A 26856-nucleotide genomic window follows, 5' to 3' on the forward strand; every position below is an offset into this window, starting at 1 on the left:
GGTAGGCTATACTATATCCGACTTAGTTCCTACGTAGCCCTAATAAATAGTTCGTAAATAATTTATAAATAATAAAATAATATAAAAATACATGTGATGAGTAATAATGAAATAGTATAAAAATATATTGTTCCCAAGTAAACATTTAAATATCATCGTTATATATTAGATTGCATTTAGGTAGTGAGGTGATATCAAATATTTTATGAATAATATCAAAAAAATAATGATAGAATATTAAATAATAATAATAAAATAATAAAAATTGGTATATTCTTCCGACCAAAATTAGCCCTTAAAACCCATATAAGAGAGACAGAGCGCGCCGAGAACGAGAAAGGTAAAACATGCAGAACCTGAATCCGTGTACCGACCGACAACCTAAACCCAAAAATTAACAAAACCTCAACGATCTCTCGTATCCCCATTGCTTGCTCCAATTCATTTCCTCTCCCACTCTTGCATCCTTATCCCTTAACTGAAATTTCCCTCCCTGGATTGGAGCCGGGCCGATTGTTCCCTTTCGCTTCCATTCAGGTGAGTCCTCTACTCCAACTCGCTCTCACTGGGTCTTCAACGCCTTCCATTTCGATTGGTTCTTAATTTCCGTACCGAATAGTCTCTCCGAGTCAAAAGTCCTCCGCTTGTTGGATTCTCGTGCTTGATTTTATATGTAAATTTGGGTTCTCAAAGATCTTCGTGTTAATGACGCTGTCTAGCGCAGTTCTGAGACAAATTTAATAATGTTTTGGTTGCTAAGACATTTTTGTTTACCTGTGAAAGCATTATTTAATGTATTGCTTCAGTGCAGTGGGAAACATTTTTTTTGCCTGAAAGCTAAAAAAAGATATAGAAATGCAATTATGCAAATAGATGGGGCCCCCTTTTCTTTTAAGCTGAATGCCCCCTTTCTTCAAGTGCGAATAGGTGGTGGCTTACGTTTATGTATGGTTTAACGTAAAATTCATGTACTTGGGGTATGTGCAATGCTTGGTTATATGTGCATTTGCGTTTGATTTTGGTTTCTTCATTCAATTTTGTTTCAATTAAGATAAGTGTTTGGAAGTTAGTTTTAATGTATGCTTTCAAATGGTGATATTGTTTTCTTGGTAAGTTGATAATGGTGGCATTAAAATTTGTTTTTTGGACCATTCAAATAGATGTTTTTTTAATTATTACGTGATTGATGGGTCTTTTGAAAAGGTTTCAATTTTCTGCATCTTTTAATCATGGTGTAATTGAGGTTGTGGTGTTTTTTTTTTTTTTGTGCGCTTAAAATCTGAAAGTACTTATCTTCCATTGGCAGTATTCACAAAGGCTTCTTTCATGGGAACTCAAAATTGGGGAAACATAAAATTGATTTTCTCCCAATTTTGAATTCCCACAACATTTTAGAACTTTGTATAAGTTATGCAAGTTCCTCTTCCAGTAGGCATTGCCAGTTGCGTTGAAAAGTTATAGAGGGACTTCTTATGGTGAGAGGTTGGGGAGGAGTAAAAATCTCACCTAGTGAACTGGTCCAAGGTGTGTGTCCGAAGGAGGTTGGGGGTTTGGAAATCGATCCATTTTAAATGGATTTTATTGGGGAAGTGGTTATGATAATATGCTAATGAGAGAAAAAGTCTTTGGAGAACGGTGGTAGACTTGAAACATGGTATCACCTAGGAGGATTGGTGCTCTAGTGAAGTTAATGGGGCTTATGGGGTTAGTCCACCAAAAAAATTGTCAAGGTTGGGGAGTTTGTCCAAATACCAGATACAAGGTGGGAAATGGCTCCAAGATCAAGTTCTTGCATGATGCTTAGTGTTTAGATCAACCTTTTAAGGGGGTCTTTCTAGTCTTGCTCAATATTGCACAGTTTTAGGATGCTTCGATGATATATAATTTGCAGATCTCAATGGGCCATAGTCAGTGGGAAGTGGAATTTATTAGAGCTGCACAAGATTGGGAGATGGATCTCTTTTCGCTATTCAATGCTTAGTTGTATTCTGTTTGATTGAGATAAGGAAGAGAAGACATGATGTGGTGTGCTCCATCAAAAAGGGTATTTGGAGTCATGATCAATGGAAGTATATATGGAGTGGCTCTCTTGAGAATGGCATTCTTGCTTGGGTGGCAGCATCAAGGAAAATCCATACACTGGATAATTTATTAAAGTGAGGGGTTATAGTGATAAATTGATGTTGTATGTGTAATAAGAACGAGGCGGTAATGGATTGCTTGTTAGTACATTATAATGTATCCAATGTCTTATGGCAAGCTGTTTTTAGCCTTTTTGACTTGGATTGGGTTATATTTTGATGGGTGATTGATGTTTTTAAGTGTTGGAATGGTCAGTTCGGTCACCAACTTGGTGAAAATTTATGATAAATGTTCCCAATTTGCCTATTGTGTTGCATTTGGAGGGAGTGGAATGATCAAAATGTCAAGGATTGTGAGAGGATTGCGAAGGAACTTAAGGATGTTTTTCAGATCCATTTATCATTGGATAGCTGCATCTTACGTTTACTCTTGCTAGCTAGATTTATCTACTGTATACACCATTTTACTTGGATAGCACCTTTTTTGCTCATTAATAAAATCATCTTAACTATCAAAAAAGGTACATGCACGCTCACACACGTGCGCATACATAAATACATACCAATACGTATACAATATTTATATTACTGAGCTAAAAGGTGCTATTCAAATATCAATACTGATGCTTTCTAAATACATACCGATACATATAGTTTTGATTCACTAAAATATGTACCAATACTAAGCAGATCCATCAGTTTAGTATGTGTATACCGATACATATACTTTTGATTGCCTTAAAGTATGTGTATTGATATGTATTTAAACAGACCCATCAGTTGTTTTAAGGCAAACTTTGATCGACTAAATATCCTTAATGATTTGAAGGAGTCAGATTTTAAATTGGGGTGTTATTATAACTTGTAAAGTAGATGAGCACCACTACAGTAGCTGATTCTCCCTACATTGTCACCCCCTTGAAGAAAAAAAAAAAAAAAAAAAACAAAACAAAAACACAAAACGTGTAGGAGTATTTGTGTGTATACTAGTCATAAAATTTACCATTAAAAACACATAATGTGTTGGAGGCATTTCTTAGGAGTAATCTAAGAATACTCCATTGCATCTAAATCAATGAAGATCTAAGTGGTTTTTGGTAAACAATACGCGTATAACAGATATATGTGTTTATATGTATAGTTGCATTGAATATACAAATGTTGCCTCAATGAATGTGGGAAGCGTTCTAGCCGACATAGGGAGATCTAAGATATAGATGAGTCATTTAACATGCTGCTGTTTAAGAAATAGCCAAATACGAAAATTTTGAGGGTTTCTAGGATTCAATTTTTCTCATTTGTGGAATAGAGCAAAGGTGTTTTTGATATATGATTCACAGTTCACCTTTTCCTTAATTCTATTTTTTTATAGCTAAAACAAGGGCACAACACGAGGACTCTGAATTCTATTAATCTTATGTCATAAGATTAATTCTACAGATAATTGCCATGAAGTAATGTGAATGTGTTAGACTACGTTTATGTCTTCTAATGGGGCATTTTGTGTTGTAGTTTTATTATTTGACATAGGATGGCATCCTTTCTCTTTATTCTTTCTGGTTGACCTGTTTGTTGTACTCTACAAAGGCAAAATAAAGTTTGTCACTTTACATGCTTCTATGTTTGATTTATTTTTTACATATTTATTTTTGATTTATTTTTTACATATTAAATTCAAGTATTGAGTTTTTGTTCAACGTGGTTCATAAGGAGATGGAAGAAAAGCTAGAGGAAGTGGAAGATGCTAAGAGCATTTCTAGCAATTCTTTTATTGACGACTCAGAAGGTGATGAACCATCAACATCTGGACAAGAAGAAGGATTGCATTTTGAGGCAAGTGACCTTATAGAATATTATTTGTTTTGCAACTCTCTTGTAATAATTTATCAGTCATACTAAGGCCCCGTTTGGATTCGAAACTCACCTCAATTCATCTCAACTCATCTCATCATTACAAGTTTTCCAAATTTTTGCACAAAATATAATAAACAATTCAAAATTTTCAAATCCAAAAACAATAATAATATTACAAATAATATTCTAACAATATTTTATTTAACTCATCTAAAACCATCTTAACTCATCTTTGAATCCAAATGGGGCTTAACTCCTCTTGTTTGAGAATTTTTTGGGTGAAGAACATTTTTTTTATCGGTGGTGAAGAACATTTTGATTTGCCAACAATTATCACTGTTTCTATTTTTAGTCTATATTCATCTAACTGTAATGATACCGTCCTCCAATTTTCATGTTTTATTTTCATTTCCTCATCCAAAATTCCTTAAAATGGGAACAATGTTTATCATGCACAAGTATGAATAAAAAAAAAATGCTTATCATGCACTATTCACATGATGGAATTTGTTGACATGGCAAACATGTCACATGCCATGTGAATTATAAAACCAAGTAGGAATAGAAAACAAACATTTCTCTCTTCTTACTCTCCATGTATCTCCACGTTCTTTTCAATCCACTTCCAATTTAACATTAATCCATAATCCATCCTTATCCTCCAATGGCTTCACACCTCCACCTTCAAATGAATCCGACCAAGATTTGGGAGCAGCTTATGCATTCTACAACGTTTGTTTTGTAAATTTTTTGTTTGGCTATTGGAAGGAGGTTCTATTTAAGTTTCTTGAATTGTTTTGAGTAGGGTTTCTCGATGAATTGATCTTGTAGGAATTTCCCATCATCAACATGCAACCTCACGTGTTCAATGTGGATTCTCTCTTTACAGAGAAAGTGGTGGTTTGGCTATGGATGAATAATGAAGGTTTGGAGGTAATTGGGGCTTCAATGGAAGTTTGAGGCTAGGGTTCGAGTTTGGTGGTTGGGAGTGGAAATTAAGATGGCTGTGTGGTGGTGGTGAGGTGAACCAACCATGGATTCAAATGGATGGTAGTGGAATGCTTCTCAGACTCCAAACTTTACTTCTTAGGTAGTGAAATTAAGAACACCACCCTTATCTTGTCATTTTTCCCTTGCTCAATATTTGATCTCACGGCTATCCCTAACTTGCCAACTCCAATCGTAAAGATGGAGTTGTTACACCCCCTCCCTTTAGGGTTAGGAATGCTACTAAAAACTTATAAAAAAAAGGGAATGCTACTAACATTTACGTACGAGCTAGGTATAAAAGGTCCCATAAAACCAAAACAAGCTGAATTTTATTAAATAAAATAGTCATAGGTAGCACTTACGGAAAATATTGAAAGTCTTGTGTTATTTAAAAAAATACTCTAAAAATGGGGTCCATTAAACACTTGCTGATAGAAACAACGGTTTTCGACCTATCATTAGAGGCTGAGTAGGTCATGAACTTCCTGTGAGGAGTAGAAAGGTATCGAAGAAACTTGTCCTAAGTTGCTTCAGTGTCTATTTATTTGTAGACATGATGGAAGTGTTCCCTTTTGGCAAAAAAGAGGAATTCTCAAGGTGCTCTAGCACAAAGGTGCTCTAACATCTACAGGTGGTGCCTGGTGTTGGTGGAATATGGTGGAGGTGGGCAGCAAGGCTTTATAGTAATGGTGGAAGGAAGGGGTAGAAAAGATTTGCAATGGAACTATGACAATCCTTGTCTTTGTTTACCACTCCATCTAGTACGGCATGAGATATTAGGATTGGAAGGGGTGGGGATTTTGTAAGAGGAGACATCGGTGAAAATTTTACAAAGAAATGACTGTTAAGTCGTATGTAGAAGCGTTAACCATTCAATTTTTACTTATCAAAAAAGTCGTATGTAGAAGCGGTGCTGGCATCAAGATCACAAATAGCCATGAAGGAGGGGCACAAAGGGTAGTTTCAGAGGCAAAAAGGAAGTCAAAGATGTAGTGGGGTGGGGTGGAACAAGCAACAGAGACAGGAAAAAAATAGGGGCAAAATGAGAGGTTCAGAAAGGGAAGAATTAGCATTGCAGAGAAGCACACTCTAATTTCACTTGATTCTCAAGTGAGAGATCGAGGGACCTCATCTTAATTCAGCTCTAGTAGATTTCTCAGATTTTATTTTGAAACAAGACCCTATGGGCATTCCTCTAGTTAGAGGCATGTACACAAGGTCCTACAATTGAGTTTCCATCTTGGTCAAGAATTGATAGATTTTGGTATCTTTGGATTAGGAAATGCATTATCTGAACTTGACTTGAAAAAGGCTTCCCAGATTATGTCCAGATCTTTTTCCCATTATTCTAGATCTTGGAGGCATCCAAGGGGGGCGAAGGTATTTTAAGTTCGAGAAGGTGTGGCTCAAAGAGTGAAGATTTTGTTGACAAAATCAGACAATGGTGATCTTCCTATCACTTCCAAGAAACGACAAGCTACATCATGGCTTGCTAGCTAAAAGCACTGAAGAAAGACTAGAAGGTATGGAATGAACAAGTTTTTGGAAATGTGGTACGTTAGAAGAATTCTCTCCTAGAGGAGCTAAAGAGTTAGGAGGGTGAGGAGAAGGTGAGAGCTCTCAGAAGATGAAAGATCACCCAAAACTCAAGTGGTCATGGAGCTTGAAAGGGTTAAATTAATGAAGGAGATCTCTTGGAGGTAGAAATCAAGGGCCCTATGGTTGGGGGAGGGGGACAAAAGCAAAAAGTTCTTTCACTGAGTGGAACTTGCATAGGAGGAACAATACAATTGAAATGATGACGTTGATGGTCTATTACCCTAGAATCAATCAGTGATCAAGGAGCATGTTGTACAATTTTACAAGCACCTACTATCGGAATAGCATGCATGGAGATTGAAGTTAGATGGTTTTCCCACTACCATGTCTTTTTGATATGGTTTTTTTTTTTTCAATTTCTTTTATGTCATGCCTTCTGCCAAATATTTAGTGTATTCATTATATTACTTGATTGATTAAATAGTTTAAAAGGTATTTCTGATAATAATAGGGAACAAGGAGGTTTGAGAGGCCTTTCGAAGAAGTTGATTTTCCTAAAGTGTTGAGAAGCATGGCTAGTGATAAAGTGCTAGGTCCTAAAGATTTCACAATGGCTTTCTTTCAATCCTGTTTGGAAGTGGTTAAAGATGATATAATGGGGGTGTTTCAAGAGTAATGCAACTTTCATAGCTCTTATTCCTGAAAAACTGGGGCAAGGAATGCAAAATATGGATTTGGGAATGAGGTGTACAAGATTTTATCTAAAGTCTTAGTGAACAAGATGAGCACGGTTATGGAGAAGATTATCTTGAAGCCCTAAAGTGCATTTGTTAGAGTGGACATATTCTAGATTTGGTGCTTCTTGTTAATGAATATCTGGATAGAAGCTAAAATCAAGAGAACCTGGGTTACTTTGTAAGTTTGATATGGAAAAAGCTTATGATTACGTGAACTGGAATTTCGTGCTTTACTTGTTGGCAAGATCGGTTTTGGGGAAAAATGGTGCTCTTGGAGAGCACACTGTATCTCTACATTTCGCATTTCTATCTTGGTGAATAGCACCCCCGTTGGATTCTTCAATAGTTCTCGAGGTTGGAGATAGGGTGATCCACTATCTTTGCTACTCTATCATTGGAAGCTCTCTGTAAAATGATATTACGTTTTGTGATTGGCGGCTTTCTTTCTAGTTTCTCAATGGGGAATAGCAACCAAGTACACTTGATATTACGCATCTTTTATTTGCAGATGATATGCTCATCTAGTAGGGCAAATTGATGCTGCATTCAAGCCTTAAGGGAACTTCTTCTATGCTTCAAGGTTGTCTCTGGATTGAAAGTAAATCTAGTAATGTCTGAAATGGTGTTGGTGGGAAATGTTTCTAATTTGGAGATCATAGGTAGTATACTGGGGTACAAGATATCTTCCATACCTATGAAATACCTTGGCCTCCACTTGGGTGCCTCATTCTAGATAATCACCATTTGGGATGGTGTGATAAAAAGATAGAATGTAGATTGGCTAGTTTGAAGAGGACTTACTTATCGAAAGTGGAAAGGCTTACCTTGATTAAAGTACTCTTTCAAACTTGCCTACATATTTCTTTTCCTTATTCCCGCTTCCCATGAAGGTGGCTAATAGAATAGAGAAGCTATAACGTGATTTCTTATGGAGTGGGTTGGGTGGCAATTACAAATTTTATCTAGTAAATTGGGTGAACCGTATGCACTCCGATTTCTAGGGAGGGTTGGGTGTTTGGATTTTTGGTATTCAATCAGACCCTATTAGAGAAATAGTTGTGGCAATATCAACAAGAAAGTGAGGCTCTATGGAAGACTATAATAGATTCAAAGTTTTGTGGGGGCTTGGGGTGGTTGGTGCTTGAATGTGGTACGTGGACTCATGAAGTGGGATTGTGGAAGCATGTAAGAAGAGGGTAGGACATTCTTGAGACACTCGATTAGAAGTGGGGGATGGCTACGACAAAGTTTTGGCATAGTCTATGATGTGGTGATAGGGTCCTTTACAGTAATATTTCTAGTAGCGAATGAGATTGCATGGGAGAAAGATGCCTCTATAGCTGATCTCATGGAGCTTCCTGTGGTTCCTTGCAATGGAATGTTAGTTCCTAGTTTGTTCCTCAAGAATGATAGTGGGAGGTATAGACATCCTTTGGCGTCACACGAAAAAAGAGAAGTTCATTGTTTTATCATTTTATCAGTTCCTCACCATACACAATTTGGCTTCATTTTGTTGGATGAACTTTTGGAGGACTAAGGCGCCCTCGAAAGTAGCTCTTTTGTGGCTCCCGTATGTGGCACCCTCACCATCCACAAATTGCATCAATATGAAAGATGGCTCCGTGTATTTGGGGGGAGAGGAATGATAAAAGTTTTGAAGATTGGGAGAGGACAGTGGATGAGCTTAAAGTTCTCATCCTCGACAGTTTGTTCCTTTGGGCAATCAAAATATGTTTTAATGGACCAAGTGTTCATGAATTTCTTCTTGTATTCTTCCTCAACAGTATTCTGGTTAGGTGTTTCTGTTGTGTGCTATTGGTGAATTTCATCATAGCCTTTCAAGATTTTTCGGCGAGAATCCAGTCTAGGGTATTGCCGTATTGGCAGCTAAATGTCCCAGGCGTCAGCAGCTGGGTCGAGCTGCTCAGGATTAGAGACTGATAAGGAGTGGTGGCAGATTGTTTTTCTCCATGGGAGATTTGTAGGGAAACACAAGGGTGGCAGTTTCTATGCATGTTTTCCTTGATGATTCTTGATTCTTTGAGGAGTTTTGACACAGGCGGTTTTTGGGTGCTGCTAGGTCTCCTTATTGGGGGGGGGGGGGGGTGTTTGAGTATTGAAAAGTGCCTTGGGCTAGGTTTGGACCTCCAGCAGGGTAAGAATCTTGGGCCAGGCCTAGTGTATCGGTTTCTGGGCTTAAAAATTCTAGACTCTTATGTACAGCTCTGGTCCAACTGGCTACATCCCAATTTTCGTTAAAAAGCCCAGTGCATTACAGCTAATAATAAAACAAGCATATACACTCATCAAATAAATAAATAAAACAAGCATATAGAAACTGTGGAATTGTGGAAGGAAAAAACTGAATATTCCACTTACCTTTGAAAAAGATTACATTCCCTTTAAATAGATGATAATTCTCAACTAATTACTCGGGATATTTACAACTTACTGAAAATAGAATCAATCCTATTTAAGACAGAAAGTAGTAAAATAGGAAAATACTATCTAAAGGATCGGGTAATATGCTACCTGAATCCTCTAAAATCGTGGAACCAAAATGGCTATGTTAGCTGTAAATCTCCTAAAGATCAGCCACTAATAAAGGCTGACAGATATCCAATTAATTCTACAGAAACAATTTGTAACCTATAAAAAAAAAAACACAACAATTTGTCTGTGGGCCAAGAACCAAAATGAATTAATCTGAAATCCAAGGAAATATATCAATCGGCCATATGAGGAAACTTTAAACATATGGGCCTAATTAAATTACTAGCCCTAACCCTAACAAATCTAGATCTCAGGTGTGACAGGAGTGTTGGAGGAAGGGAGAGGACAAAAAATCATGTTTATTTTATTAATTTGTATTTATTAAGGAATATTTAAAATAATTTTATGTTGTCATGGTGAATGAAATTTGCTAAATTGCTAGGTCAATAAAGTTAGCAAAGCAATCACATCTTAAATGTGAGAAACATTTTTTTGTTAATTAGATTTGGACAGAAGAATAAGATTGAAACAGCATTGGAATTTGTGTAGTTCCTTGTGTCTATCTCTTAATGGTCTTAATGTTCATGAGTTCCTTGTATCTATCTCTTCCTCTTCTTCCTAACTAGGGTGTTCCCTCTTGTATATGTCTCTGTATATTTGGGCATTTGCCTAATGCTATATATAAAATTTTTACTTGAAGCATTCCCAATGGTTCCTTTATCCTATCCTTTAAAATATATCACAAAAACCCACTTTTTTTATTTTACAAATTGACTTTTACAATATCATACATCAACTTATCTATTATTTCTTGATATCATTTAAATAATCTTTTTTTATTCTTTTTAAATAGTTCCTCTAACTACCAATAAATTTGCAATATATTTTTGTATACAATGTAATATAATTTAGTCCTGTACACACAAAATAAAAATATATACAATCCAAATAAAAATTAAAAATAAAATTAAAGTAAAAGGAAATGAGGGAGTAAATGAAATATGATAATAAAAAATGTTTACAGGATGAACAGCACCCGCTACATGTAGTGGATTTACTGTAAATGGATGTAAAATAGAGGAATTTAACATGATCCATTGGGTCTAGGTTTTAGACAAAAAATTTCTAAACGTATTTTAACGGATCCATTGAGAGTTCTCTTAAAAAAGAGTTTGAAAGAGTGTTGGAGGGTTGGGGGAGGGACATGGACAACAACACTAATGAGAAGAATGACGACCTAACAAAATCAATTACAGAAGTTGTTGGGCAGACAGTTTGGTTGTCCCAAGCTTCTTTTATTTCCAAGCTTAAAGCTATTATCCTTTTAATTTCATTTTAGCTTTTATTGTACTTACAATAGGTTTGATGTTCATCATGCAGGAATCTTTGACCGAGGAAGAAATAGAAGAGCTAATTGCTGAGTTCTTAGAAGTTGAGAGTAAGGTACTATACTTCCTTGGTTGAGTTTAACTTTTCAATACTTATCTCTTCATGTGAAGTTTCCTAGTTGAGAGCAAGCTCCGCCATCAATTTGGTTCCTTAGAAAATCGAATATTTTAGATCTGACCAATATTATGGGGTGTATGCTATCTTCGTTGCCTTTGAGATGTCTCGGTCTCCCCTTGGGGACTCCTCACAATTTTGTTACTATTTGGGATGGGGTGATTGAGAAGATCGAAAGGAGATTAACTAGATGGAAAGAGTTATATTTGTCTAAAGGGGGTAGAATAACCTTGATTAAAAGCACGTTGTCTAATCTTCCTAATTTTCTTTCTCTTCTCCCTTTGCCGGCGGCGGGGCAAAGAGGATTGAGAGGATTTTTCGGAATTTGTGTGGAGATAAAGGAAAGGAAAAAAAAGTTTCATTTGGTCAGTTGGAATAAGATTTTTCAATCAGTTTCTTGTGGAGGTTTGGGGGTGCAAAATTTGAGGCTATTTAACAAAGCACTTCTGGGGAAATGGCTTTGGAGATGTCATATCGAGAGAGATACCTTATGGAAAAATGTTGTTGATGTTAAGTGTGGGAGTATGTTGGGGTGTTGGTGTTCAAATGAAGTAAGAGGAGTGTGTGGGGTGAGTTTGTGGAAGACCATTCGGAAGGGTTAGGGGGAGTTTGTTAATCATTTTAAATTTAAGAGAGTTGGGGGGGGGGGGGGATGGGACAAGGATACTTTTTTGGCATGATATTTGGTGTGGGGATTCAACTCTCAAGATTGCTTTCCCTTCACTTTTTAGGATTGATAGGGATCAAGATGCTGCAGTGCCGATTCTTTTTCTTGTATGAATAATAATTTTCAATGGAATGTAGATTTTGTTAGAGATGTGCATGATTGGGAAGTGAATGTAGTTTCTGATTTTTTTGGAGGACTTTATAATTCAAAGGTTGCCCAGGGAAGGGAGGATAGTTTGCTGTGGGTTCTTGCGGGAAATTTCAGATTTTCAGTTAGTTCCTATTATAAGGTGCTAACCTGTCATTGTCGGTTAGTCCCTTGGAAAAGCATTTGGAGAGTGAAGGTACCTAGTAAGGTGGCATTTTTTTGTTGGTTGGTGTATCTTGGTAAAATTATGATCACGGGCAACTTAAGAAAGCGTGGAATGTGCGTAGTTGATTGGTGCTTCATGTGCAAGAAAGATGGTGAATCTATTAACTATCTTTTTCTTCATTGTGAGGTGGCCAAGACTTTGTGGAATGAGATTTTCGGTCAGATAGGTATTGATTGGGTGATGCCTAAGGAAGTGGTGGATCTTCTTGCATGTTGGAAAGGTTTTGAGGGAGAAAATGTGTTGCTGCTATATGGAAGATGATTCCTTTATGCTTGATGTGGTGCTTATGGTTGTAGAGGAATGGAAGGTGCTTCGAAGACAAAGAATGCTCAATGGGAGAACTTAGGGGTTTTTCTTTAGTACTTTGTATTTTTGGGCCAAGGCTCTTGTATTGAATGGTGATCATTTTCATGATTTGTTTTAGTCTCTTTTTGTTTCTAGTGTGAATTAGGTATTTTCTTTGTATACTTCCTGTGTACTTGGGCTTTGTCAATTCATGGTAATAAATTCTCTTGTTAACTATAAAAAAAAACAAATCTCTTGATGTGTGCATTTTTGTATGCACATATGTCACGACCAAGGGAGCCACACTAGCCACATCTACATTATACTCTAAAAGGACTATTCACTATTGTGCACTACATGATTACTGATATAGCCCAGTTAGGCAGTTCCCCTTAGTACCCTCCGAATGTAGCACTTAGCAAACAACCATACTAGGACATGCTTGGGGAATTAGATGAGATGAGAATTTTGTGAATTTTAGTACGATAGCTTGTGAATAGTAGTGAGATAGTTTGAGTTAAGTATATTTTGGGTTTTTGGAAAGGAGAGGAAAAGTTGAATAAAAAATATTATAAAGTTAAAATATTGTTAGAATATAGTTTTTTAATGTTATTTTTGTTTGGGGATTTGAAAAAGTTGAATTGTATTTTATTTTTTGTTTGAAAGTTTGAGAAAATTGTAATGATTAGTTGAAAGTATTTGTATTTGGGTGATGTTTGGGAATGAGATGAGATGAGATGAGATGAGAATTTTGGGATGGAAACTTTTTCCAAACAAGCCCTAAGTCTTCACTGTCCACATGCGTATTGTGGGACCCCACACATTTATGAAATTATCTTTACAATCTGGTGTATCATAATCTTTCTCAATTAAGTTTCAACATCCTCATTGGGTCTTACGTTGAGCTGCAGTGCCCATAGGTTGGCTTTGACACAACATTTGCTTGTGCTAACTATATTTGTGCTGTACCCCAAAAAATTAGTCATTGTTGGAGGTCCCCAATGCTGCTGGCCTAGTTTCATCTAGTAAATGTCCAATGTGGGACCTAGTACATATCTACCATACATAATCCCCCTCACAGTCCAAATGATCCAGGTATAGTAGCGCGCCCACGCGCGTGTACACACACACACACACACACACACACACACACGTATACACACCCTGTTATATATTTATGTGTGTACACCTCTATAGGCATATATTTGTTTGGAATATTACATTTGTAAGTTAGGGAGTATCTACGCATTTATTTATGAGCACGCTTTGTCTAGGATTTTATTTGTCCACTTGTTTATGCATATATACATAACTCTTTAAATTGTTAGTTTTGTTTAGTGGGGTTCTCTAATGTTCATATTAGGCTGCAGAGGCTCAAGAAGCACTTGAAAAGGAGTCTCTTGCCAAAGTGGAGAGTGAAGTTAGAGAGGAGTTGGCACAAACTCTCCATGGGGACGAGGTTAGTTTCTGCAATTGCCCCCCTCTTTTTCGATTTTGTGGTCTTTGTGTCGCTTATGAGTTTCTACTTTTGAATAGTTGGAAACGGCTGTTGCAAATGAAATGACAACTCTCATAGAAGAGTGGGAAGCCGTGCTTGACGAGCTTGAGACTGAGGGTGCTCATTTGTTGGTTTGCTTCTTCCACTTCCAATAAAAGCTTTTGTTTTGGATCTGCTTCTAATGCTTCATTTTATTCTTATCTTGACCCAGAATTTATCCTTGATATATTTATGCCCTATTTTTGTTCATTCCATTGCTTAATGAAGCCTCTCTCTTTTTTTTTTTTTTTTTTTTTTTTTGACTAATTTTTTAATTTTGTCCATGTAAATTATAACGCTTTTTTTGAACTCATATCTAATTATAGCCATCTTGCCTTGTTGTCATCATAAGACAACCCAAGGGGCTTGTCTATGGTTTAACCTGCAGTTTGTTCCTTGTTGGCATGGCTGTGAAACCTGTATAAGTTCCAAGTTTATAAATTATTGTCATAATCCCTATTTAAAACTTGATGCCATGCATGTTGACCTGTTTTTTTGAGAGATGTTATTGGTGCATTTGAGGTTCGTATGCTTTCCCTCTACCACCCTTATTTATCATTATCTTTGGTTCATCCTTGTGGGGTCTTCAATTGCTCATGGTTTTAGTGGTCATGGGATTTTCTAGTTCATTTGGGCTTCTCTCTATCCATGTCGGTCAATTATGGTGTGGTCATTGAGACTCATTGGCTATTTCGGGCTATTCAATGAGCTATGAATCTGGATATTTACCACTTTACGGAACTGAAACTGAGTTTCAAGGATTTTTGCCAACTCCAGAGTCAATAAGATGCTCTGAGTTGGAAATCTCTGCTCCCATTTTTTGCATTTTTTCTGCGTGCATTCGTCTTCGTGTCCTTTTGTATCGAGCTGGTCAATGCTTGATGTAATGGTTGAAAATACGGGGGCCAACCAAGATCCCCTAGTAAAGCTTTGTTCAATAAAGAAAGCATTTCATTCCAACACTTCGGACCAAATTAACCCCTTTGAATTAGCCGATCTTACAAAATTGATCAGGTGGGCTTGCTGGGAAGTGATTAATAGTGGAGAAAACTCTCGTTGGGAGATAGATTCTACCATTTGGTCAGGATTAAGGAGTTTCTGTACAGCATGCTTCGGAGTAGATTGACCCTTTCCTGAGTTAGTTTAGTCAGAAAGGGGTGACCAACTAGCTAATCAAACATGAGCCCCTCCTCAGGTGGATTCCAAAAGTCTCTTCCACTTTACTACCAAATATCTCTTTATTTTGGCATATAAACTAAGGGATCAAATGCCAACTTGTCCGCTATTAGTAGATAAATGATTTCTTTAACCTTGGAATCGCAAACAATTTGATTCAGGGACAATACACAAAGATTTAAGGTCATTTCTTCAATTTGCTCTCCATAAGTTAAGTTTGTAGTCTTTACCGTAGCTTCAATCATTGATGTTACCTGCCAAATAAAAAGCTTCTTTCAGGAAGACCATCTAATTCTCCTGAAAGGGTCAATTTAAACCCTCTGTTGGTTTCGGCTAGGCCATAGTAGAAAATGTAGCCAAAAGGGCTATTTCAATAGAAGCATCCAAAATGACTGTATGGGCTTAATTGTTTTAGGATAGGAATGTAGAACCAAAGGAAAGAAGTTTTTGGAATGAAAAAAGAAAAAACAATTGTAGGTTTCTTTTGTTTGTTTCCGACGACTTCGAAAGAATTTCGCGAGGAGCTATATGAGGTTATCCTTTCTGGCTTCATCTAGTTAAATTAGTATCTTTATATTTTTCTTTTTGCAAGTTATATACCTCACCCTTCACCCTATCTTTTTATGGAAGAAATGCTATTTGAGCTACAGCTCATTGACTTACGTGTATATCAAAATTGACCTATAGAAAATGGTCTAATCTTGTATAATTTAGGGATTCTATTAGGAATTAATTGGATTTCCATATTTAAGTGTCATTTAAGCCAAGACCCCTTGATTTTGTTTTGGAACGTACTGCTTTTTGTTTGAGAATGATGGTGTTTGGTGAGGCACAATCTTGATGTGAATACTGATTGAGATTAGTGAATGTAAAACCTATGTTTTGTACAATAGTTAGTTGACATGAAATGATGCGTATTGGTTTCTGCTATATTATTATTATGTTTTTTTTAGTAGTTATATGATCATACAGTTCCAAATATATGCTTATCCATTTGATAGCTTGTTGTGTGTCAAAGGCAGTTTGATCATGCTCAATGATTGTTCATTCAAAATGTAGTTATATCATTATTTTTTTGACGGCTTTGAACAGGAACAACTTGATGGAACTGGTATTGAGCTACCAAGTTTATATAAGTGGATTGAAAGTCAGGCTCCTAATGGTTGCTGTACTGAAGCTTGGAAAAAGAGGGTACACTGGGTAGGATCTCAGGTAACCGGTGAATTTACCGAGTCAATAGCTGATAGTGAGAAGTTTCTTCAAATCCATAGGCCTGTAAGAAGGTATTGTTTTACTCTTTTGGCATCTTCAATTTTGCATGTTTTAAAGTTGAATTTATTTGGATCTTTGTTGTGGTTCAGACGACATGGTAAATTATTGGAGGAGGGTGCAAGTGGATTTCTGCAGAAAAAACTAGCTAATGATGGAAGCAAGGATGGTGTGACAGAAAATCCAGAGGTTGATTGGAGCTCTCTCAACAAAATATTTTCTGATGGTGTATCTGATCATGATACTTCATTTGGCAGCAAGCACTGGGCCTCCGTTTACTTGGCCAGTACTCCCCAGCAAGCGGCAGTGATGGGACTTAACTTTTCTGGAGTCGATGAGGTGACAAGTTGAATTTCATTTTTTAATTTGCTACCTTATGACCATTCCCCTTTCTTTTATCATAGAAAAATAAGAAAAAAGATGTGAAAGATGGGAAACCTTCATGACTTCGATTCTCTGTGATGCATATATACAACATGTGGACAGTCAACTTTTTTTAATCCAAGTTTTGTTGTATATTGGCTAACCCATTCTGAATGTATGTTTTTTAGGAAATTCTTGTACTTTGATGGTCTGATATGAGTCTGGAACAAATTTTGTCTTTTTGGGGAATTTCTTGAGTCACAGTGCAGGAAAGGAGCGTAATAGAGTAGCACTTTTCAGCTGTTAATACTATTATCATATGATTGCAGAAAACATGATGCATAATAATAATATAGCCGAAATAAGTGGTACGTTATGCTTATAATATAGAGTGGATGAGACATCAATAAGGTGGTTTAAAAGCAGAGTTGTCCTTTGGCTGACTAAGTTTCAGTTTCCAAATCACATGGTTAGTTGAAGTTTTGAGAAATGAATGAGAGTAGAGGAATCTCATATTTGGCATCAAAGACTGCCACGGTGAAAGATCAGCGACGTAAAACTGATGGTTATATTAAATTTTTTCTTTTTATTTTTTGGAAGGGGATGAGTTCAGCTTTCTTAGTAAGGCTTACATTTGCTTTGTGGTGTATGAAATCTTTTGTTATATATCTAATTTCAATTAATGTTGAAAGCTTGTTTATTTTACTTGTACTCTTTGTAAGCATTTTGTGCACGGTTCTGTTCATTACATAATTATTGCTATTTTAAGTTGAATTTTGGTGTTAAGCATGGTTCTCTTATCATAGTTTAGTTATTTTTCTTAATAAAAAACCAGTAACAAATAATTAATGTTGAAGTGGACATAGTAACAAATCATTCATGCCTCGTCATCCATCCTTCATATTCTTTGTCCACCTTAGAAGTCCAATTTTTAAGGAGGCATCATTTAGTGCATTATCTTTCAAGAATAGAGATTTAAGTTTTCTTGATAAGATGTTTTATTGATAAGTAAAACTTTATTGATAGAAAAAGGCATAGCCCGAGTACATAAGAAGTATACATAGAATACACCTAGCAACCACTAAGCAGTAGTGATGGATAAAAGCAAATTATGAAGACTATCCTCATTACAAACAATGACAGATCCCTGGAACAAAAGAGTGTTGAAAAAGAATCTCTTCAACTTGTCCAAGGAATGCTCCCGGTCTTCAAAGCACCTGCCATTTCTCTCCATCCACAGGCATCACTGAATACAATGAAGAATCATTTCTCCCACACAGCAGCAATGTGAACATTGCCCCAAAGGTCTTTCCAACACTTAAAATATTCACAACTGCGTAGAGCTTTAAGTTCCCAGACCACCCTTCTACAAAGTTCTAGCAAACATAGGGAAATAATTTAAACTATTGACTCGTCAATAAATCATAAGGCATATTATGAAAGTTATAAAATTTGCGTCTATTGAGTTTGAAAATGAAAAATGTGTTGAGTCTATTTAGTTTGGGTAAAAACGACTTTATTCATCCAAGGTTGGGTCAATCACTTTGATTAATTGTATCCTTCCCAATTTGCCAACTTTCTGTCTCGCTCCCCCATGCCCATCGATGTAGCCTTCTTGTTAATTGTATCCTTTCCAATTTGCCAACTTTCTGTCTTGCTCCCCCATGCCCATCGATGTAGCCTTCTTGTTTGGTGAGGTGGTGATGGGTCTAAGATCATATTCTGGCATATAATATGGTGTGGGGATTAACCCTTGAAGATGGCCTTCCGTCATCACTCAGCATCAGGAAATATGTCAACGGTGGATAAGTTAAGGAAAATTGTAGTAATAGATTGTTGTTGTAATTGTAAGTAGGGTGGAGAAATCATTGATCATCTCCTGTTTCATTGCGAGGTCTCTAGGGATATAGGGCATTCACAGCGGCTTCCTTATATTTCAATCCATTTTTAGGGAACCAAGTTATTTATTTATTTTTTTTGTTGTTCCCCTATTTCAATCCATATTTTGGGAACAGTAAGTTCCCAACTATTTTTCTATACCATTTAATGATTATTATTTTAATATTTCTATCTTCTTTCTTTATTCATATACACATGACAATAATAAAGTCAACTACAACAATGGAGGCACAGTAAGCAAATTCTCCTGACATTGGGTTGAGATACGAAACTTCAAAGACTTTGTTCTGGTTTTATACCCTCCGACCTTCTTCTGAATTGAGCTTTGACTTCCATGCTCATCCCTTTCGTATCTTGACCCAATGTCGGGAGAATTTGCTTATCGTGCCTCCACTGCTGTAGTTGACAAGTTGGGGTTTGCCAGCCACTTTCTATCTTTCTAAGTAAGTCGAACAAAGCCGTTAAAATGGCCTTTGGAAAGAGCACCAAGGAGGAGGAAGAAGAAATTGGAGAAAGACCATTTGAAAAAGATTATCCAAGTATCATGGAACTAACTAGCAGTGACCAGTACCCGTCAAGCTAACAAGCCTAGTTGAAATGCCAGCTGGGAAGGCTCTTGGAAGGTTAGCAAGGACAAAGTTTCAAACCTCCCTTCCCTTTGCAAGGAGTGTGGTTCGTTCGATAAATTCCTACCTCTATATCTATCCTTGAGATGTATGGATTTTTCAAAACTCCATGGACATGTGGAAGAGAAGTTCTATACCCACTTGGACTGAGACATAGCTTTTACTTGTTCAAACAACTCGTATGCTTGGATGGAGATAGGGAGAATTCCTTGCCTGGCTAGGCGCGATCGGAGCATGGTTTTGATGGTTGAAGCTGTCGGGATGAGGCAACTTTGCTCTAAAGGAAAGGGCGCTCCATTTGATAATAACACTAATATCCCTTAAAGGAAACCCCGGCTAGCGCGATTGGAGCATGGTTTGATGGTTGAAGCTGTCGGGATGAGGCAACTTTGCTCTAAAGGAAAGGGCGCTCCATTTTGATAAGAACACTAATATTCCTTAAAGGAAACCATAGCAAGCTGTCAACAAATAATCGAATTCCTTTTTTCCCTTTTCCAAATAGTATAATATTAGCAACAATCAACCATCCGGGTATTGCAAAATAAATCAGCAAATGGATAAATTTCGCCATCATTCTTCCTTATCCTTAGATGTATTTTTTAATTCAAATTGAATAATTACGAATTTAGGTTGCCACTGTAGCAACTGGAAATTTAGTGAGTCTGTACGGGATTTTCTTGGAGCAGTTTTTGGAGCATTTTATCAAACTTCAGGGAATGAAAGGTATTTGTACAAACCAAAATGGAATACTAGAGTTACTGGACAAACAATATCAGTGATTTTTTTATTGGCACCGGGTGTCCTGAAGAAAGTCCTGACTAGTTCCAGCTCCAGGGGTGCACAAGCCCTCGGCAAGGAGTTTCCCGCACGTGTACCTTGAGTAATTCAAGGGGAAATTCTCTCACTCTGATGGCCCTTAAAAGTGGTTTGGACTCAAGGTTCAAAGTTTAGACCTGGAGGGAGCATACCACCAAGACCAAGGCTTTTACCACTTGAGCCAACCCCTAGGGGTTGACAAATAACACAAGTCATAAGTTGTGTTTTTTATACACATGAAGATAATATATGGGTAGAGTTTCGTTCTATCCTCATAATTTATGTTTCAAACGGAAGGTTTTCTGGATATTCTTTCTTATTGACACCCCTTTCTTCTTTTTGGGACAGGGAAATTTAACCGTTGTTTTTGCTACTAATTTAGAAAGTACTATTGTAACCAGGCCCCCTCCCCCAAAAAATTAAAACAAGAAAAGAAAAAGACTTTTTTTGTTGATATGTTAGTAGTGTTTACTCTCTTTTGTTTCTGTGTGCGCATTTGCTGATATATGAACTGGACATATGGTATGGTTGGCAATGATTTAATATGATGATTTAGTGCAACCTCATATGAGATTTAATTTACATGATTTTTTCCTTTGCATATTTTCTGTGTCTTTATCAGCCTTGTATACACATTTATTTTAAACCATTCCCTTATTTCAGGTGGAGGAGATTGATGACATTGATGGAAATTCTAATGATCCCTTTGTTGCGGCCGCAATTGCAAATGAAAAAGAACTACATCTTTCTGAAGAACAAAAGAAGAATTTTAGAAAGGTTCTATTTGCAGCCAATATTTCTGTTTAATGAAAATAGATTTTTAAGCAAATGTTGAAGAAGAAAAAAAGTGCATGGTTTCTTTGCTTTTACAGGAGCCTTTTTATGGTTGCACAAATAACACATTTTGTGATGATTATGTCTTCTCAAATCAGATTTTGTTTTTCAGCCAATGATCAAGAAGGAAAGCTGGAAAAGGGGATTCAGTTTCTTAAAGTAGTCAATATATGTTTATATTAAAATTAGTCTATGCTTTATGCTGGAGGTTGCCACCATTTCGTTGATTGGTCTGATTTTGTTTTCCCTGGATGAGCTCTTGATTTTTTTCTCCTAAAACTTTCCTTTAGAAATTATGTTCCGCAGCACTTTTAGACTGCTTGATATTTTGTTAAATCACTTCTATTATGCAACAGCTGATTCTCTTGTTATTTTAGATATGTGGAATAATACCTGGTTGTGCAGTAGTGGTTCATCATAGTACCTTATGCAGAGAGGGAAGGCATGCTATCTTACATGTAGACTAGTACTCTTGAAATTGTCATGTTTGAAAAGATATTGATTTGTTATGCATAAATGCTTTGCAAAGCCTATATTTTGTGAATTTTTTGGTTAAGATTTTTCCTCTCTTCTTTTTAGGCAGGATCGTATCGATTAAATTTTCTGTCAATTGTTTCGCCAGACTCAAATGTTATTGCTGAAACAAGTCATACATTTTTGAGGTCATTCCTCTTGATAGACGCCTTTGGATTTTTTAAGCATCTCATGTTTCTTGCACTTGCACATATATTCCGTCTCGTATAATCCCTTGTAGAAAATGCAGAGGAGAGTAGACATTCTGTAATGCAGAGTAGAACTAGCCTTTTTTTTTTGTGAACTTTTTAATTGAAATTTGTGTGGACTAAATTTATTGTTGTTTGTATTGATGTGCATTTTCAGGTTAAAGAAGAAGAAGATGCAAATATTGATCGTAAACTGCAAATTCATCTGAAACGGAGAAGACATAGGAAGAGATGTAAACAGGTGTTCTTTGTACTTTTTATCTCTATTCTATTTGTGGTGTTGGTCTAGAATATTTTGAAAGCTTTTTGTTTTTGGTCGTTGTTGATGCATGAAATTACATCATCATATTCCATCTTTATTGAAAATCCTTTTGTTCTGTTTTTGCGTCAGGACATGAATGCGAAAGATGTTTTTCCAGCATCCTGGGTTGGCACTTCTAATCCCATATCAAATGAGAAAACTTGTGAAGATGGGAATGGTGTGCTTAATGATCATAATGACTTTGCTTGCCAGAATGTGCTGACTGATGTGGTTGATCGTTCTGAAGCTTCTAATGATGTTGATGACAAAGCACCAATATGTAATGTGGCTTCCTTAACTTCTGAGTCTGTTTTGACTGATTATACCGAACCCAGAGGTTCCAAGCGTCCAAATGAGAATCAGGAGCTAAAAGTTGATTCCAAGAAGAGTCGTACCGTTATCATAGAGAGTGAAGATGAAACTAATTCTTTGAAGGATAATTCACCTTGCAATGTGGCTAATGTGGACCCTCAAATTGAGTCTAAGGAGAATATTTGTGACTCTGGTGTCAATTCTCTACCTTTGCAGAGTCCAAATGAGAAGTTTGACTGTACTGCTTGCAGTAAAATAGTTGCTGAAGTGCACCAACATCCGCTTCTGAAAGTAATTGTTTGCCGGGATTGCAAATGCTTAATGGAAGAAAAGATGCAGGTGAAGGTATGTAGTGAATTTTGTTGCATATAATAGATATTTGGTTTGTAAGTTTTGTATGAATTTGTCAGGGAACTAGACATTTTAGGGATTTTTGGACTGACGATTTTCAATTAAGTTTTTGATATCTTTGGGTTTTTGGGGTCTGTAGAAGTGGCTGGGAAGAAAAGTTTAGTGAGACACGTTTGTCGGGTTTTATTGACATTGTGTTGGTTTTTGTGCAAGGTGCTTTGCCAGGGAAACCATGCCAATGATTAGATGAAAATTGATTTGAGAGATAAGAAATTGTTTTGGTGTTTAAAAGATGTTTGGATTGAAATGAAAAAAGAAACTTCGAAAAACATTTTAATCCAGACATGGTCTTGGTCAGAGTAATAGTCTCTCTATATAATGATTGCTTATTTGATTATTGTGCTATGCCTATCAATTTCATCAAAAAAATTTGTGTTCCGATAAAGAAAAACGATTTTTTATTTAAAACCATTACCAGATGTGACTTCATCTATTATTTTCTCTCTCTCTCTCTTATGAACTTGTTGATTATTTTTCCTGGTAAATTTGTTAACATTAAAAAACTAGTACACATCAAGTATATAGAGAAGCACTATTTTGGGCCACAATCTAATACCAATTTTTTGCAATCCTCAAACTACGGTCATTTCTTTCTATCTAAAGACATCACAATAACAACAATGGGGTCATCCTCCACACTAGTTTGCCTAGATTGCCACCAAGACTTCATCTATTATTTTCTCTCTTTCTCTCTTATGAACTTTTTGATTATTTTACCTGGTAAATTTGTTAACATTAAAAAACTAGTACACATCAAGTATATAGAGAAGCACTATTTTGGGCCACAATCTAATACCAAATTTTCGCAATCCTCAAACTAGAGTCATTTCTTTCTATCCAAAGACATCACAATAACGACAATGGGGTCATCCTCCACACTAGTTTGCCTAGATTGCTACCAAATTTCCATTTCCAACCTGTTAAACCACACAAAAGGCATAACCCAATCTATTCTAAGTGGCCGAAAACCATGTTCCATAGAAGGCAAGCAACCTCGCAGTGTAGAAGGTCATCCACCGATTCCACACTCTTCTTACACGTAACACCAATTAACCACCACGACGCACTCTTTCCTTACACTGTTCAAGGTAAGAATCTTCCCTGAAGCTGTTGTCTGAGAAAATAAAGCAACTCTAGGGCTTTGTTTTTCCATATAAACTTTCGCTAGAAAGGGTCTTGCCATGACACAACACATTGTCAAATGATTTTACTTTGAACACTTCTTTCCTAGATGGGCCCCTAAGCTTTCACAATTGCATCCGCGAGTATAATCAGTCCAGGAATAATGAGAAGTGATCCTTAACTTGGCTAAATGTTTACTAATAAAATAAATCCCAGTTCTTTGTTTTTCCTAAATAAATTTGGCAGACAAAGATGGCCTGGATTTGATTTTAAACTGACTTTTGAATGTCTCCTTTAGCAAAACATTTAATGGGTTTTCTGTAGTGTTTCACATTGCAATATGTGCTCTCTCAATTAATTGTGGCAGGACCCTGATTGCACTGAGTGTTATTGTGGATGGTGTGGAGGTACAAGTGACTTGGTAAGATGCAAATCATGCAAGACATTGTTCTGTACCAGTTGTGTAAAGAGGAATATTGGTATGGATTGCTTGTCTGAGATTCAGACATCAGGCTGGAAATGTTGTTCCTGCCGTCCAAGTCTACTCCACAGATTATCATTGCAGTTAGAGAAAGCCATGGGATCTGGATATTTTATAGTTTCTAGCTCTGATAGTGGGTCTGATGATTCTGATGCAGGTGTGAACATTGCATTCAGGTAAATTAATCTCCTAATTGGAATGAGGATGTATTTTTTTTTTTGTTTTGCAGATATTCTGTAATTTCTTCTTTTTGTGACAATAATTAGATTTACTAGTAGAGCCAAAGAGGTGCAACCCAATTACAGATTACCAAAAAGGGCACTCTGGGAAAAAATGGAAGAGAGAAGGAGAAGTTATGGGTTAGATCCTAAAATTAAATGCCAAAAGAAGCATAAAACACCATAGATAGGTCCTTGTTTGATCTTACCCATGGAAGTTCTCTTTGCCTTAAAAACATTCATTATTCTTCAACAACCAAAAGCTCCACATCAAGCCAGATGTCCCTTTTCAAGCAACTAAACCTTTTGAGACCAGTATTTTCTTTTCAAGCATCGTATATTCAATTGATGTGGATGTGACTCCCTGTATTTTCATTGACTCAGAAATTAACTGAAGATGCCTTCACTCATATAGATTCTATGACTGAGGCATGCAGGGATGAATATTGTTGATAATTTTTTTGTTTAATGAAAAGGATGCTTTCCATACTGTTTATTATAGGGCTGCTTTTTTTTTTTTTTTTTTTTTTGCTGTTAAAATTTTGCACACGCACCCATTAGCTTTCAGATCCAAAATCTTATCCTTCATCTGATCTTATGGTGGGGAGGAAGTGTCAATTGAGCTAGAACTTGCTATTTCAGAAGCTTTCTTTTTCCTTGCAGTTTTTTAATGATCATGTAGATTTAAGAAATGGAAGTGTGATGTCAGCACACATTTTATGAGGATAAAATCTAATTCATATGCCTATCTTGTTAATTTCTGAATTAGCTTTTCTATTACTATTGCACATGAGCTTTGGTGTTCAGTCTTGGCAACTTGAATGATAGATTTCAGTTGTGAACTATGAACCGTTTTTTGTATCATCAATATGCAAGGAGGTTTTCATGTATCTAGTTATCAATTTACTCTTCTTTTACATCAGCACTAAGAGAAGGCAAAAAAAGAAAATTAGGAGGATCCTTGATGATGCTGAATTAGGAGAAGAGACAAGAAGAAAAATTGCAATCGAAAAGGTACCCAATTTTTGGTTGATTTGTTCAATCATTTTCATTTTTGGGGGACAACAAATCTGATATCATGTTCTGAATTCTTGTAGGAACGCCAAGAACGATTGAAATCTTTGCAAGAACAGTTTTCTGCCAAATCTAAGATGATGAGCTCTGCTGGCTGTAATGGGAATTTATCTGAAGGTGCGAGTGTTGAAGTTCTTGGTGATGCTTCAACAGGTTACATAGTGAATGTTGTGAGGGAGAAAGGGGAAGAGGCTGTGAGGATTCCTCCAAGCATCTCGGCTAAATTGAAGGCCCATCAGGTTGGCCTTGCTCACGAACATTTTTCTTTCCCCATGTATGCCTTTTGGGTTATTTCTGTTTGGCCGAATCTTTCTGTTCTTTGAATTGAATATATTGACCTTCCCTGTTTAATATCTGATTTATAATTACGTTGTTTATTCTTTTTGTACCTGATCCTGCCTAAGAGTCCTATGTAGTTGCCTATTACTTCATTTTTTTTAACTCTTGTGATTACCGTTACGTAAAAAATGAGGTCGGCATTTTTTAGTCTGGCCAATTCAGAGGAAACTAAATTCTGAGGAAATCCTATTCAACAATGTTTCCAATTGTGTAATTGAATTGCAGTTGGAGCCTGGGACTTGAACAGAAATAAGGGGTTGAAGTCTGGAGGAAAGGGTTGGGAGGGATTGGATGTCTTTGATTGGTTATGGCTTTTGTTTTATTGGTTTAATTTATTTATTACTGCTCCGGATAAGTGTCTTGGATAATTTTATAATGAGAGTTGTCTTTGACAACAGTTGTTATGTCGTTACATTAATCTTTATGGCAGGTTTCTGGGATAAGGTTCATGTGGGAAAATATCATAGAGTCCATCAGAAAAGTGAAGTCTGGGGATAAAGGTCTTGGTTGCATTCTAGCCCACACCATGGGCCTTGGTAAAACTTTTCAGGTATATATGTTTTTTTGGTTTGGCTCATGCGCAATGTGTACTCAAGCATCTGCATGCACATGTTTAAAGATGTGCCCATTCTTATTGGAAGAATATGTGAGGTTTCTTTGCATGAAAAAGACCTATCAATGCACCGCGTAAGCGTGACTTTTAATTGAAGTACTGAGAGGGACTTATGATTGACCATACATGGCATAAGTAAAGTGATAGTCATTAGACAACCCCTTTTGCTTGGAATTAATCCTTAGATTGATGTGATCTGACCTTAACAATGGCTTTGGTAG

At 36.5% G+C, this 26856-nt stretch overlaps 1 protein-coding gene across 3 annotated transcripts in view; it reads left to right on the forward strand.

Moving 5' to 3' along the window:
- The first annotated feature begins 312 nt into the window (after positions 1 to 312).
- Positions 313 to 26856, forward strand: part of LOC121262366 (protein CHROMATIN REMODELING 20) — a 70890-nt gene continuing 44346 nt past the window's right edge. Inside the window, exons 1-14 of one of the 3 annotated variants that reach the window (XM_041164817.1) lie at positions 313 to 537; positions 3793 to 3914; positions 11075 to 11137; positions 13886 to 13981; positions 14059 to 14151; positions 16328 to 16518; positions 16597 to 16843; positions 20872 to 20985; positions 21922 to 22005; positions 22156 to 22722; positions 24278 to 24567; positions 25533 to 25623; positions 25707 to 25922; positions 26453 to 26572. In XM_041164817.1, the coding sequence (XP_041020751.1) occupies positions 3795 to 3914; positions 11075 to 11137; positions 13886 to 13981; positions 14059 to 14151; positions 16328 to 16518; positions 16597 to 16843; positions 20872 to 20985; positions 21922 to 22005; positions 22156 to 22722; positions 24278 to 24567; positions 25533 to 25623; positions 25707 to 25922; positions 26453 to 26572 (2292 nt within the window). In that variant the 5' untranslated portion in view covers positions 313 to 537; positions 3793 to 3794. Of the gene's footprint in view, positions 538 to 3792; positions 3915 to 11074; positions 11138 to 13885; positions 13982 to 14058; positions 14152 to 16327; positions 16519 to 16596; positions 16844 to 20871; positions 20986 to 21921; positions 22006 to 22155; positions 22723 to 24277; positions 24568 to 25532; positions 25624 to 25706; positions 25923 to 26452; positions 26573 to 26856 lie in introns of those variants that run through there. The other 2 variants (XM_041164818.1, XM_041164819.1) reach the window with 2 other exon arrangements.

Source organism: Juglans microcarpa x Juglans regia, chromosome 4S (genome assembly GCF_004785595.1).
Source record: "Juglans microcarpa x Juglans regia isolate MS1-56 chromosome 4S, Jm3101_v1.0, whole genome shotgun sequence".
Classification (NCBI taxonomy): domain Eukaryota; kingdom Viridiplantae; phylum Streptophyta; class Magnoliopsida; order Fagales; family Juglandaceae; genus Juglans; species Juglans microcarpa x Juglans regia.